Source organism: Pinus tabuliformis, chromosome J (genome assembly GCF_031772625.1).
Source record: "Pinus tabuliformis cultivar Carrire ecotype Pingquan chromosome J, CPIR1, whole genome shotgun sequence".
NCBI lineage: Eukaryota > Viridiplantae > Streptophyta > Pinopsida > Pinales > Pinaceae > Pinus > Pinus tabuliformis.
The window spans coordinates 817,995,206-818,008,037 of NC_142295.1; the positions used below are offsets into that span (position 1 = coordinate 817,995,206).

The 12,832-nt window shown below is 40.4% G+C and overlaps 1 protein-coding gene across 1 annotated transcript; it reads right to left on the reverse strand.

Moving 5' to 3' along the window:
• Positions 1 to 9,230: 9,230 nt before the first annotated feature.
• LOC149229206 (uncharacterized) lies at positions 9,231 to 9,773 on the reverse strand. The gene has a single exon (XM_089380978.1). It carries the CDS (start codon positions 9,771 to 9,773, stop codon positions 9,231 to 9,233), a length of 543 nt encoding a protein of 180 aa, XP_089237104.1.
• Between the last annotated feature and the right edge of the window lie 3,059 nt (positions 9,774 to 12,832).

Consider the following 12,832-nt stretch of genomic DNA (forward strand, 5'->3'; position numbering starts at 1 on the left):
AAGCAAACTCCGCTTGAGTAAGTATATGATCCCACATTCGTAAATTTTCTCCAACTAGACTCCACAGTAGGTTTCCTAAACTTCTGTTCACTACCTCCGTCTTCCCATCAGTCTGTGGGTGATAAGCGGAGCTGAAATTTAACTTTGTGTCTAGCTTTTTCCACAAGGTGCGCCAGAAATGCCGTATGAATTTCACATCCCTGTCGGAAATAATGGACTTGGGTAAGCTGTGTGGTCTGATGACTTCAGTGAAAAACAAGTCTGCTACATGAGTAGTGTAACTAGTTTTCCTGCAAGGGATAAAATGTGCCATCTTTGAAAATCGATCCACGACCACCATGATGGAATCAAAACCCCGCTGTGTTTTGGGCAGACCTAGGACAAAGTCCAGACTAAATTAATCCCACAGTCTGTTTGGAATAGGCAAGGGTGTATACAACCCCATGATCTAAATGTACCCTTTTGCCAATTGACATATCTTACACCTGGTCACATACCCTTGCACATCTCTTCACATCTTCGAGCTGTAATAGAAATGAATGAGTTGATCCAAGGTCTTATCAATGTCGAAATGTCCAGCTAGATCTCCACTACGTTTTTCCTGGATGATGTTCTCCCTCATCGAACATTCTGGGACACACAGTTGTCCTCCCTTGAATAACAGCTCTTCCTGCAAGTTATAGTCCAGCCATGGACTATTGTTCCTCAACAAAGGATTCTGGCAGGCTTCATAAGCCTGCTTGAAATCTGCATCTGTTTGATATAAGTCCTTCAAGTGTTCAAATCCCAACACTTGTATCATCCTCTCCTGCAAGAGTAGAACTCTTCTGCTTACTGCATCTGCTACCTTGTTCGCTTGACCATTGATATGCATACGAATGTAAAACTCTACAAGTACTCCACCCATTTTGTATGTGTGTGATTCAGCTTATGCTGTTGCATAACATGTTGTAATGCAGAATTATCAGAAAATAAGACAAACTCATTACCCAATAGATAATGTCTCCAATGCTTCAAGGCTTGGACGATGGCATAAAACTTCTTGTCATAAGACGTATACTTTTGTCTGCTTCCATTTAATTTTTCACTAAAATAGTCTACTAGTTTTTCTTCCTGCATGAGTATGGCTCCGATGGCTATATCACTAGCATCACAACAAACTTGAAAAAGTTTGCTGAAATCAGGCATCCTCAAAATTGGCCTCTTAGTGATCTTCTTCTTCAATATCTGGAAGCTCTTCTTTGTAGCTTCAGTCCACTGAAGAGGTTGACTTGCCTTTTTTATTATATCCAACATAGGTGCATAGATTCCACTAAAATTCTTTATAAAGTTGCGATAGAAACTTGCCAACCCATGAAAACTTCGAACTTCGAACAAAATCTTAGGCGATGGCCAGCTAAGTATAACTGCAACTTTTTCTAGGTCCATCTTCAGCTCATTTTCTTTAATCATAAAACCCAAATAGACTAAATCCTTCTGAAAGAAAGTACATTTTTTCAAATTTATCAGCAATTTTTTTTGTTGTGCACATATCGAACATGTCGAAAATGTTCTTCCTTGGTATTGCTGAAAATCAGTATATCATCAAGATACACAATCACAAATTTCCCAGCGAACTCCCTCAACATCTTGTTCATCAAGTGCATGAAAGTACTAGGGGCATTACTCAACCCAAATGGCATCACCAGCCATTCATACACCCCTTCATTAGTTTTGAAATTTGTTTCCCATTCATCCCCTTCTTTGATTCTAATCTGGTGGTGTCCGCGCTTCAGATCTATCTTCGAAAAATACCCTGCCCCACTCAAGCAGTCCATCATGTCATCCATTTGTGGCAATGGAAACCTATATCTGATTGTAATTTTTTTTATTGCTCGTGAATCTTTACACATCCACCACTCACATCCTTTCTTGGGAGCTAGAACTATCGGCTCTACACAGGCACATAGACTTTCCCATATCAAGCCTTTGTCCAAAAATTCTTGTACCTGCTTCCTGATCTCTTCGTTATCCTTGGGACTCATCTGGTAAGCAGCTTTATTCGGTAAACTGGCTCCAAGGATGAAATCTATCTGATGACTGATACTCCACTTTGGTGGTAATTTATCCAGTAAATCATCCACCACAATGTCATTGAATTCCTGCAACATTTCTTGGATTTTTTCAAGTAAATCAAAAATTTCAATGTGCAACAACACTGCTCTTGGTCTCCTTACAATAGCATACTTTACCTCGTCATCTTCAATCTATTTTAGAAATTATTTTCCACCCACCAGCAGTACTTTTGTCCCAGTAGTCTCTGTTGTTTCTTCTTCCTTGATGGGTACTAGTGTATTCTTGATCCCATCCTTGACAAACTTGTAAAAATTTGTTTTCCCATCATGAACAACTTTTCGGTCATACTGCCATGGTCTACCTAGCAGAAGATGACACACGTCCATGGGCATGATGTCACAAATCATTTTGTCCCTATACTTGACAATATGGAACTCCACCTCACATTGCTCATCCACTAACAATTGGTGACCCTTCTGTAACCATGACACCTTATAGGGAGTTAGGTGCTTCAATCTTTTTAAACACAATTTCTCCACCATGTTTGTTGCAACTAGATTATCAGTGCTTCCATTGTCTATAATTAGCTTGTATCATTTGCCATGTGACTTGCACACAATCTGGAATAATGACCTTCTTTGGGTTTGTTCAGCTATTTCCTTTGTTGGTTTTAGCAGTACCTTGTTCAATACTAAGGCCTCTCCTATCTCCGGTACATTCTCTACCTCCTGAGGTGGTGCCTCTGCTTCCTCTGTCTGAGCAACATATGCTCCTCTTTAACGAGTCTGTTCTCCTTCAGGACACTCAAAGGACCTGTGCCCCCACTTGTGCACTTGTAACACTGGTAGGAAACTCCTCTGCCCCTACCATTTCCCCTTCCTCTCTAGTATGGCCTTCCTCCGCTAGTGCTACCTTCCTTTTCTGTTGTCCCTGAGGTCTTTTAACTGCTGCCATCTTCATTGTTGTTGGCAGTTCTTCCTCTACAAAAGGATTGTCCTCTCCCTCTACTAGTTCCTCGTCCTCTCCTGGCATTCTGCTTTCTTGAGATTTTTTCTTCTGCATTTAAGGCACTCCATTATGCTTCATCTATGGTTTTTGGAGAAAGAATACTTATCTTGTCCACCATCTCTAGCCTCTGGCCATTTACAAACCTTGCTGTCTTTTCTGGGGTGTCTTCAGTATAACTAGCTCTCAAATTCACCCGATAGGATTCTTCAGTATATTCTTTTACCATCATTCCCCTCTGCTTCAAATTCTGGAACTATTGATATAGAGCAATCTGGTAATCTTTGGGCAAAAACTTACCCTTCATCTTGGCGACCATTCTGGTCCACATTTTAATGGGTAACTTATTCAATTTTATCCTCTCTGCTTGGACATTGTCCCACCATAAGGCCATGTGTCCTTTCATCTTGGTGGCAGTGAATTTAACTCTCTTATCATCGCTGACCTCCTCACATTCAAAATATTTGTCTAACTCACTAATCCATTCCAAAAACAATTATGTGGACAAACTACCATCATAGTTCGGAATTTTAGGCTTTGGGTTACTACTAGCCAACAAAACTGACCTTAACAATTTGATTTCAGGTCCTTCTTCATCTGATCCATCTATCGTAACTACAACTTCTTCGTCACTATCATCCCCTACTTCCAGATCCCTTCTCCTTCTTGCTTCTACTGCTCCCAAACGGGCATTAAGGATCCTAATCTCTTCCCTCATTCCTTCATCTACTACTCTTCAAATAGCTCTGCCACGACCTCTTCTTCCAGCTTCCATTTTATAATGAAAAATAGTTAAATGAACGTGGATCTGATACAAAAATTGATGGGACCAACCCTTTATATCTGCGGGTTAATATTTAACTGTTGATTGAATGATATTAATGATGTCATTTGTTGGCCTTTACGGTATTGTACTACAGTTTAATTGTGACGAGGACATGTTTCCTGGCCTTGGGCCTTGTTCCATCCCGCTCTTACTATCCTCTGAAACCCTAAACTGTTCATTCCATTGCTGTTTCTCTATGCTGCTTGCGAGGTCTACAGTTTCATGAAATGAGGGTCTGCTCTATTAGTTTGACAGTGTTTCGTTTCACTGTGCCTGGGCGTGCAACTCTGTGAGGGTTTCCACCTACGTATGCTCTCAATGCTTCCGGTTCCATGCTTGGTTTTGAGGCTCTGGGTCTAGAACCCTTGGTCTCGATCTCTGTTATCAGTTTCGCTCAGTTCTGGTTATGTTTCCAGTTGCAGGCTTTGGTTTTATATGATTTTCTTTAATGCCCTTACTTCGCAGTCTGATTGTTTGCTTGGTCTTTTGAAACAGGTTGCAGTTGCAGAGTGACTCGGTTTTCGGCTCTCACTCGACGGTCTTCCAAAAGGTGATTTCTCTCTCCATTCTAGTCTTTTCTGCTTCTTTTTTCCTCTGGCACTGACAGTCTTAGCTCCTTGTGGGCAGCAAGCACCTCTGCCACTGTAACCTTAATTCTGTGGCTTCTCTTCTGGTCTGCATGGGCTCGACTCTGCCTTGGTGAGTTTCTTAATAATCCTTTCCTCTGCTTTCTATTTTTTTTCTGTAACTGTGGTTTCATTCTTCGATTCTAATGGCCTACTTGTTGACCAATTCAGGTGAGCGACGGGTTTTGTTTGTCATCCTCACGCCTGGTTTCCTACACCTCAACTAGGTAGGGTTGCTTCTCAGTGCTTTTCCTATTTGACTGTTGGAGGGTTTTATGGGTTGTTAGCCGAGTTTTAGCTTCGACCTTGCTGCACCCTCGCCTCACTGTGCATGTAGCTTTACTGTATATTTTTATGGCTATGCTTTGTAACCATAGTTGTATTGATACAGTCTTGTGATGATCTCATGGTGGTTTACAATTTTGTCAACTGTATTTTATTTGTTGGTCTCTGAATAGTGAATTGTGGAGGCTCGGCTTTGACAAATATATATATATATATATATATATATATATATATATATATATATATATATATATATATTTGTGTGTGTGTGTGTGTGTGTTCGTTTCTATACCTGTAGCTTGTTTTCTTGGTATTCCTGTGACTGTGGCTCTCTTGTTTCTTTCAAGGCTTGCCCTGTTACTCTTCTCACTTGTTTGGTTGCTCTCCTTGCTTCAGTGCTACTGTCTGTCATCATCGTGCTTATAGAAACGAAAATGAATTTAATTGTATTTCGAAGAAAAGATGTTAAAGTTGTAATATGAATGGATTCATATGTGTTTGTTATTCAGAATGCTTCTGTGCATTTTCTTTATTCAGTTCTATGATGGTCAAAAAAATTCCTCTTTTCGTTTTGTAGAGAACACTAGACAGTTAGAAAACTGCCAGTAGTTACATTAAGTAGTTTCTGAATAACTGTCTTTTCTTGTTTTGTAAACTAAAAGCAAATTTTAAATAAAAATAAAATGTAAAAAGAACACGTAGGAAAAAACACTAACAGTGGCTGAGACAGCCATTCTTAGAAATGTAAATGAAAATGAAAACTAACAAAACTCAAACTGTTAGAAGATACAAACTCCCAGCCATGACCTCCCTGAGTTGGATGCTCCTGCATTAGGCTCCCAGGGTAGGTGAAAATTCATGGCTCCAATCGATGAGCTCCTCGATAGAATACCCTACACGTTGTATCTGTCCTGTATCACCCCACAGACTGTCCTCAATAGGGCAGTTCTTCCAGTTGGTGAGGCATTGTAGGTACTCCTTTCTCCGAGTCTGCGTGGCCATCTGTGTATCGAGGATTCCTACAATTTCAAGTGGCTAAGCTGAAGGCATTTGTCTCATCCATGAAGTATTCTCTCCCTGGGTATCCTGCTTTGGTTGTGCCGAGCTATCCTCTTCCAGACTGGAAGTATATGGGAATAAATCTAACACATTAAAGATGGGCGATATTCCTATACCTGGAGGCAATTGCAGCTCATAGGCATTTGCAGAAAATTTATGCAGAATTTTAGAAGGTCCAATTTTTTTGAATTTCAGCTTATTGTATTCACCCTTAAGAAATATTTCTTTGCACAGATGTGATAGAACATGATCCTATATATTAAATTGTACCTCCTGTTGTTTCAGATCTGCTTTTTTTTTGTACCTTTGACTGTTGTCTTATAATTTCGTCTTCACCTACTTATGTAGGTCATTAATTTATCTCGCAATGTCTTCCCCGTCAGCACTTCTTCTTTCTAGCTATCCCAAATCGCGTAGTTCATGTACTCCTCGGGGATGCATTCCATACAAGATCTGAAAAGAACTATTTCCTGTGTTTCGATTCAGTGAATCGTTGTAAGAAAATTCCGCTTGAGAAAGTACACGATCCTACATTCGTAAATTTTCTCCAGCTAGACTCCACAACAGGTTTCCTAAACTTTTGTTCACTACCTCCATCTGCCCATTAGTCTGTGGGTGATAAGCAGGGCTGAAATTTAACTTCGTGTCCAACTTTTTCCATAAGGTGTGCCAGAAATTCATTGTGAATTTCACATCCCTGTCGGAAATAATGGACTTGGGTAAGCCGTGCAGTCTAATGACTTCAGTGAAAAACAAGTGTGCTACATGGGTAGTGTCACCACCACCATGATGGAATCAGAACCCCGTTATGTTTTGGGCAGACCCAAGACAAAGTCCAGACTGACTGAATCCCATGGTTTGTTTGGAATAGGCAAGGGTGTATACAACCCCGTGTTCTGACTATGCCCTTTCGCCAATTGACATATCTTACACCTGGTCACATGCCGTTGCACGTCCCTTCACATCTTCAGCCAGTAATAGAAATGACTGAGCTAATCAAAGGTCTTTTCAGTGCTAAAATGTCCAGCTACACCTCCACTATGTTTTTCCTTGATGATGTTCTCCCTCATCGAACATTTTGGTGCACATAGTTGTCCTCCCTTGAATAATAGCTCCTCCTGCAAGCTATAGTCCAACCATGGACTATTTTTCCTCAACAAAGGATTTTGGTAGGCTTCATAAGCCTCCGTGAAATCTGCATCTGTTTGATATAAGTCCTTGATGTGTTCAAATCCCAACACTTATATTTTGCTCTCCTGCAAGAGTAGAACTCTTCTGCTTAGTGCATATGCTATCTTGTTCGCTTGACCACTAATATGATTCAATACGAATGTAAAACTCTGCAAGTACTCCACCCATTTTTCATGTTTTTGATTCATCTTATGTTGCTGCATAAGATACTCTACTGCAGAATTATCAGAAAACAAGACAATCTCATTACCCAATATAATATGTCTCCAATGCTTCAAGGCTTGGATGACGACATAAAACTGCTTGTCATAAGACAAATACTTTTTCCTGCTTTCATTTAATTTTTCGCTGAAATAGGCTACTAGTTTGTCTTCTTGGCTGAGTATGGCTCCAATTGGTGTACCACTGGCATCACAACGAACATGAAAAAGTTTTTTGAAATCAAGCAACCTCAAAATTGACCTCTCAATGATCTTCTCCTTCAATATCTAGAAGCTCTTCTCTGCAGCTTTAGTCCACTTAAAAGGTTGACTTGCTTTTTTTATTGTATCCAACATGGATGCAAAGTTTCCACTAAAATTCTTTATAAACTTGCGATAGAAACTTGCCAACCCATGAAAACTTCGAACTTCGAACATACTGTTAGGGGATGTGTTGTTGGGAAAAGTATCCAATTCGGAATGCCCCTATCCCACTCTAAGAGGTGATAGTGCCTTAGCAACAAATGAGGTAAACTAATTGAGTATTCTTCTTTATGAAATGTAAATGAGGAAGGAGGATCTAACTAACTTGTGTCTTTCGCTAGTTTGTCGATCCAAATCACTCCTCTCTTCAGTAGCTCCCAGCTTCCTGCTCCTTCACCGACCCAGCTTCACCGAATTCCTACAAGATCACAAGAGAGAGAAGCTACACGAAGATACAGATATACATTCATAAAGAGCTCAAGATCAGATTAAGCTAAACATGTAAGCATAACAAAACATCATTGGTACACAACATGTAGGAGAAACTCAAATAGTTTATTGATATGATAATAAAGTCCAAGAGGAGATACAACCAAGTGAGTTCTGATCCAGCATCTACCTCCTAGCAAAGCAATCCCTTCCTCTCCTCTAACAAAGCATAAATCGCCCAATGTACTAATTTCAATCTCAAACCAACAACAATTCTCTGCAAAGTACAAAATTCCAGCCTCTTGAACCTCTGGGTGAGAGATCCATATATAGATGTAAGCAGAGAGGATGAGTCAACTTATGTTTTTACTTGTGGTTTCCCTCTGTCAGTTCTTGCTTCCACTTGGAGGTTGAGAACCTCTTACTCATCACTAGTTGAATTCATTGAGGCAAGTGTCATTGGAGAAGATTCTGGAAGCTTCCAGGGTATTTCCACCTCATTGAATGAGCTTTCCATTTGTCATTTCCCACTCAGCGCACCCTGGTAGTGCTTCCACCTGTGTTGCAGTGCACCTAGCCAGTGTAGACTCTGCATTTCAACGCAGGTAGCTAGTGGAGCCTCTGAATTGATCCTGAATTGACTATTTCTGAGTGGTTTTTGGTGGAGAACTTCTGGGAGAAGCTGTCATTGGTTGACCTTGTTCCTTTAGGAGCTGTAACAACATCTTTAGGGACTTTGGATCCCTTGAATTATGGACATTTCATGCTTATAGTTGTAAGGCACAAAAATGTCTATAACAGGATGGCTAGTTAAGTATAGTTGCAACTTTTTTTGGGTCAATCTTCAGCTCATTTTCTGTAATCACAAAACCAAAATAGGCTAACTCTGTCTAAAAGAAAGTACATTTTTTCAAATTTATCAAAAACTTGAAAATGTTCTTCCTTGGTCTTGCTGAAAATCAGTATATCATTAAGATACACAATCATAAATTTCCCAATGAACTCCTTCAACATTTCATTCATCAGGTGCATGAAAGTAGTAGGGGCATTACTCAACCCAAATGGCATCACCAGCCATTCATACAGCCCTTCATTAGTTTTGAAAGCTATTTTCCCTTCATCCCCTTCTCTCATTCTAATTTGGTGGTATCTGCTCTTCAGATCTATCTTCGAAAAATATGCTGCCCCACTCAAGCAGTCCATCATGCCATGTATTCGTGGCAATGGAAACTTTTATCTGATCATAATTTCTTTTATTGTTCGTGAATCTATACACATCCGGCACTTGCCTCATTTCTTGGGAGCTAGAACTGTCGGAACTACACAGGGACTTAAACTTTCCCATATCAAGCCTTTGTCCAATAATTCCTGTACTTGCTTCTTGATCTCTTCGTTGTCCTTCGGACTCATCTGGTCAGTAGCTTTATTCAGTAAACTAGCTCCAAGGATGAAATCTATTTGATTACTTATACTCTGCTTTGGTGGTAATTTATCTGGTAAATCATCCACCACAATGTCGCTGAATTTCTGCAACATTTCCTGGATTTCTGCAGGTAAATCAGAAATTTCAGTGTGCAATAGCACTGCTCTCGGTCTCCTTATTACAACATACTTTACCTCATCATCTTCAATCTGTTTTAGAAATTCTTTTCCACCCACCAGCAATACTTTTGTCCCACTAGTCTCTGTTGTTTCTTCTTCCTTGATGGGTACTAGAATATGCTTGATCCCATCCTTGACAAACTTGTAACAGTTTGTTTTCCCGTCATGAACAACTTTTCGATCATACTTCCATTGTCTATATAGTAGAATATGACACACATCCATGGGCATGACATCACAAATCACTTTGTCCCAATACTTGCCAATATGGAACTCCACCTCACACTGCTCATCAACTAGCAGTTGGTGACCCTTCTGTAACCACAACACCTTATAGGGTGTTGGGTGCTTCAATCATTTTAAACCCAATTTCTCCACCATCTCTGTTGCAACCATATTATCAATGCTTCCACTCTCTATAATCAGCTTGCAACATTTTCCATTTGACTTGCACACAGTCCAGAATAATGCCTTTCTTTGGGCTTGTTCGGCTATTTCCTTTGCCGATTTCAGGGATACCTTGTTCTAGACTAAGGCCTCTCCTATCTTCAGTACATTCTCTACCTCCTTAGGTGGTGCCTTTGCTTCCTCTATCTGAGTAACATATGCTCCTCTTTGACCAACTTGTTCTCCTTTAAGACACTCAAAGGACCTCTGCCCCCACTTGTGGCACTTGTAACACTAGTAAGCAGCTCCTCTGCCCCTGCCATTTCCCCTTCCACTCTGGTATGGCGTTCCTCCCCTAGTGATATCTTCTTTTTTTGTTGTCCCTGAGGTCTTTGAACTGCTACCCTCTTCACTGTTGTTGGTAGTTCTTCCTTTGCCAAATGATTGTCCTCTCCCTCTGCCAGTTCCTCGTCCTCTCCTGGCATTCTTCTTTCTTGCGATATTGTCTTCTGCCTTTAAGGCACTCTGGTAGGATTCCTCTATGGTTTTTGTAGAAACAATACTCATCTCGTCCAATATCTCTAGACTTAGGCCATTTACAAACCTTGACATCTTTTCTGGGGTGTATTCAATATAACCAACTCTCAAATTCACCGGATAGAATTCTTCAAAATATTCTTTCACTGTCATTCCCCTTTGCTTCAAATTCTGCACCTGCCGATACATAGCAATCTGGTAATCCTTGGGAAAAAACTTACCCTTCATCTTTTGCAACCATTCTCATCCACTTTTTAATGGGTAACTTATTCAATCTTCTCATCTTTGCTTGGACACTGTCCCACCATAAGGCCGTGTGTCTTTTCAGCTTGGTGGCAGTGAATTTAACTCTCTTATCTTCGCTGACCTCCTCACATTCAAAATATTTGTCTAGCTCACTAATCCAGTCCAACAACACTTCTGTGGACAAACTACCATCATAGTTCAGAATTTTAGGCTCTGGCTTACTGCTGGCCAACAAAACAGTCCTTAGCAATTTGATTTTTGGTCCTTCATCATATGATCCATCTGTTGTAACTACAACTTCTTTGTCACTTTTGTCCCCTACTTCTGGATTCCTTCTTCCTACTTCTACTGCCGCCAAATGTTGGGTTGTGTTATATTCTTTCCACGTAGTTAATAGGGGGTTTGAAGGGCACCCATAACCCTACTTTATGGGGTCCGGGACAGCGCCTCGGAAAATTTTGGTTTTGGACCCTATCTTAGGTTGGGCGGACCCACCAGTGGTTTTGTGCATGACTTTTGCAAATGTTTTTTGGACGCGATGGTTTTCATTCCATGGTATTGGACGTGATGGTTTTCGGTCCATGGTATTGGATGCGATGGTTTTTGGTCCATGGTATTGGATACTTCCGCATGTATAAATATGTATTGTAACATTGAAAGGAACATAATGAGAAATCAAGCTGGTAGTCCCGGTTTTGGGATCCAAGGGAAAAATATCTGTGTATATGTGTTTTATGTGTTCTGTTATCGCATTGTTTATTTCTGTGTTTTAGAATTCATATGCAGGCAATTTATATATGGGGTTAAAACCTACATTTGCTATCAGAGTTGTTTTGGCTTGAAGGGGACACCTTTGCTGCTGAGGGGTTTCGCTCAGGCCTGTGGTAGACCCTGTTTTGTGGGAGATCTGCGAGATCGATTCTAGTGGTGAAAGAAGATGGCGAGCAGTGGAAAGATAGAGATCGAGAAATTTAATGGTCAGAGTTTTGAGTTGTGGAAACTCAAGATGAAGGATCTGTTGGTGGATAAAGATCAGTGGATCGTAGTAGATCCCAGTACTAAACTAATGGGAGTGTCTGATGAAGAATGGAAGAAGTTGGATTGGAAGACAAAGAGCATGATATGATTGTGTGTCTCAGATTCAGTATTGTTGAATGTATTAGGGGAAGCTACAACAAAGGCTTTGTGTGACAAGTTAGGGACTTTGTACCAATCTAAGTCTCTGGTGAATAAACTATTCCTTTGCAAAAAGTTGTATAAGCTAAGGATGAAAGATGGAGACTCGGTGACAGAACATCTAAATGCATTTAATACTGTGGTAAATCAGTTAGCATCTGTTGATATTAAAATTTCAGATGAAGATAAGTGCATTAGTTTGTTGTGTTCTCTGGTAGATTTGTGGGATAGTTTGGTTATTGCAATAGGTAGCAATGCAACTGCCTTGCGATTTGATGAAATAGTATCAGCCTTGTTGACAGAGGAGATGAGATAGAAAAATATGGACAGCCAAAATGATGATGCCTTTTTTGTACAAGGACGCTCCCAGAACAAAAACAAAAATAAGTCATCGAGTGGGAGATCTAAATATAGAGGGAGATATAAATCTCCAAGAAAACCTGTAAAGGTGGTGTGCTGGAAATGTGGAAAGGAAGGGCACTACAAAAGGGACTATAAATCTAAATCTCCTAACAAAGGAAAGGGATCTGATGAGGCTCCTTCTACAGAGGTGGAAGCCACCTCAGATGAAGGTGGGGATGTGTACTTGGCTTCTTCAAGTACACATGTAGATTACGAGGCATGGTTGATTGACTTAGGTGCATCCTTTCACTTCACTCCCCATAGAGAGTGGTTTTGTGAGTATGAGAAATATGATGGTGGTGACATCTTCTCGGGGGACGACAGGAAGGCTAGAATCATTGGTCACGGAAAAGTAAAGTTGAAATTGCAAGGTGGAAGGTTTAAAATGCTTCCAGGTGCTCTACATATTCTTGCATTAGCCAGAAATTTGATTTCTATTAGCAAGCTGGATGATGCAGGTGTAAAAACAGTGTTCAAGAAGGATACCTGCAAGATGGTCCAGGGAGCATTGGTATTGATACAGGGATTTCGGATTGGAACTT

Bases quoted from the DNA above. Each gene is read 5' to 3' on its own strand.
- LOC149229206 (XM_089380978.1), bottom strand. From the start codon at position 9,773: ATGCCCATGGATGTGTGTCATATTCTACTATATAGACAATGGAAGTAT.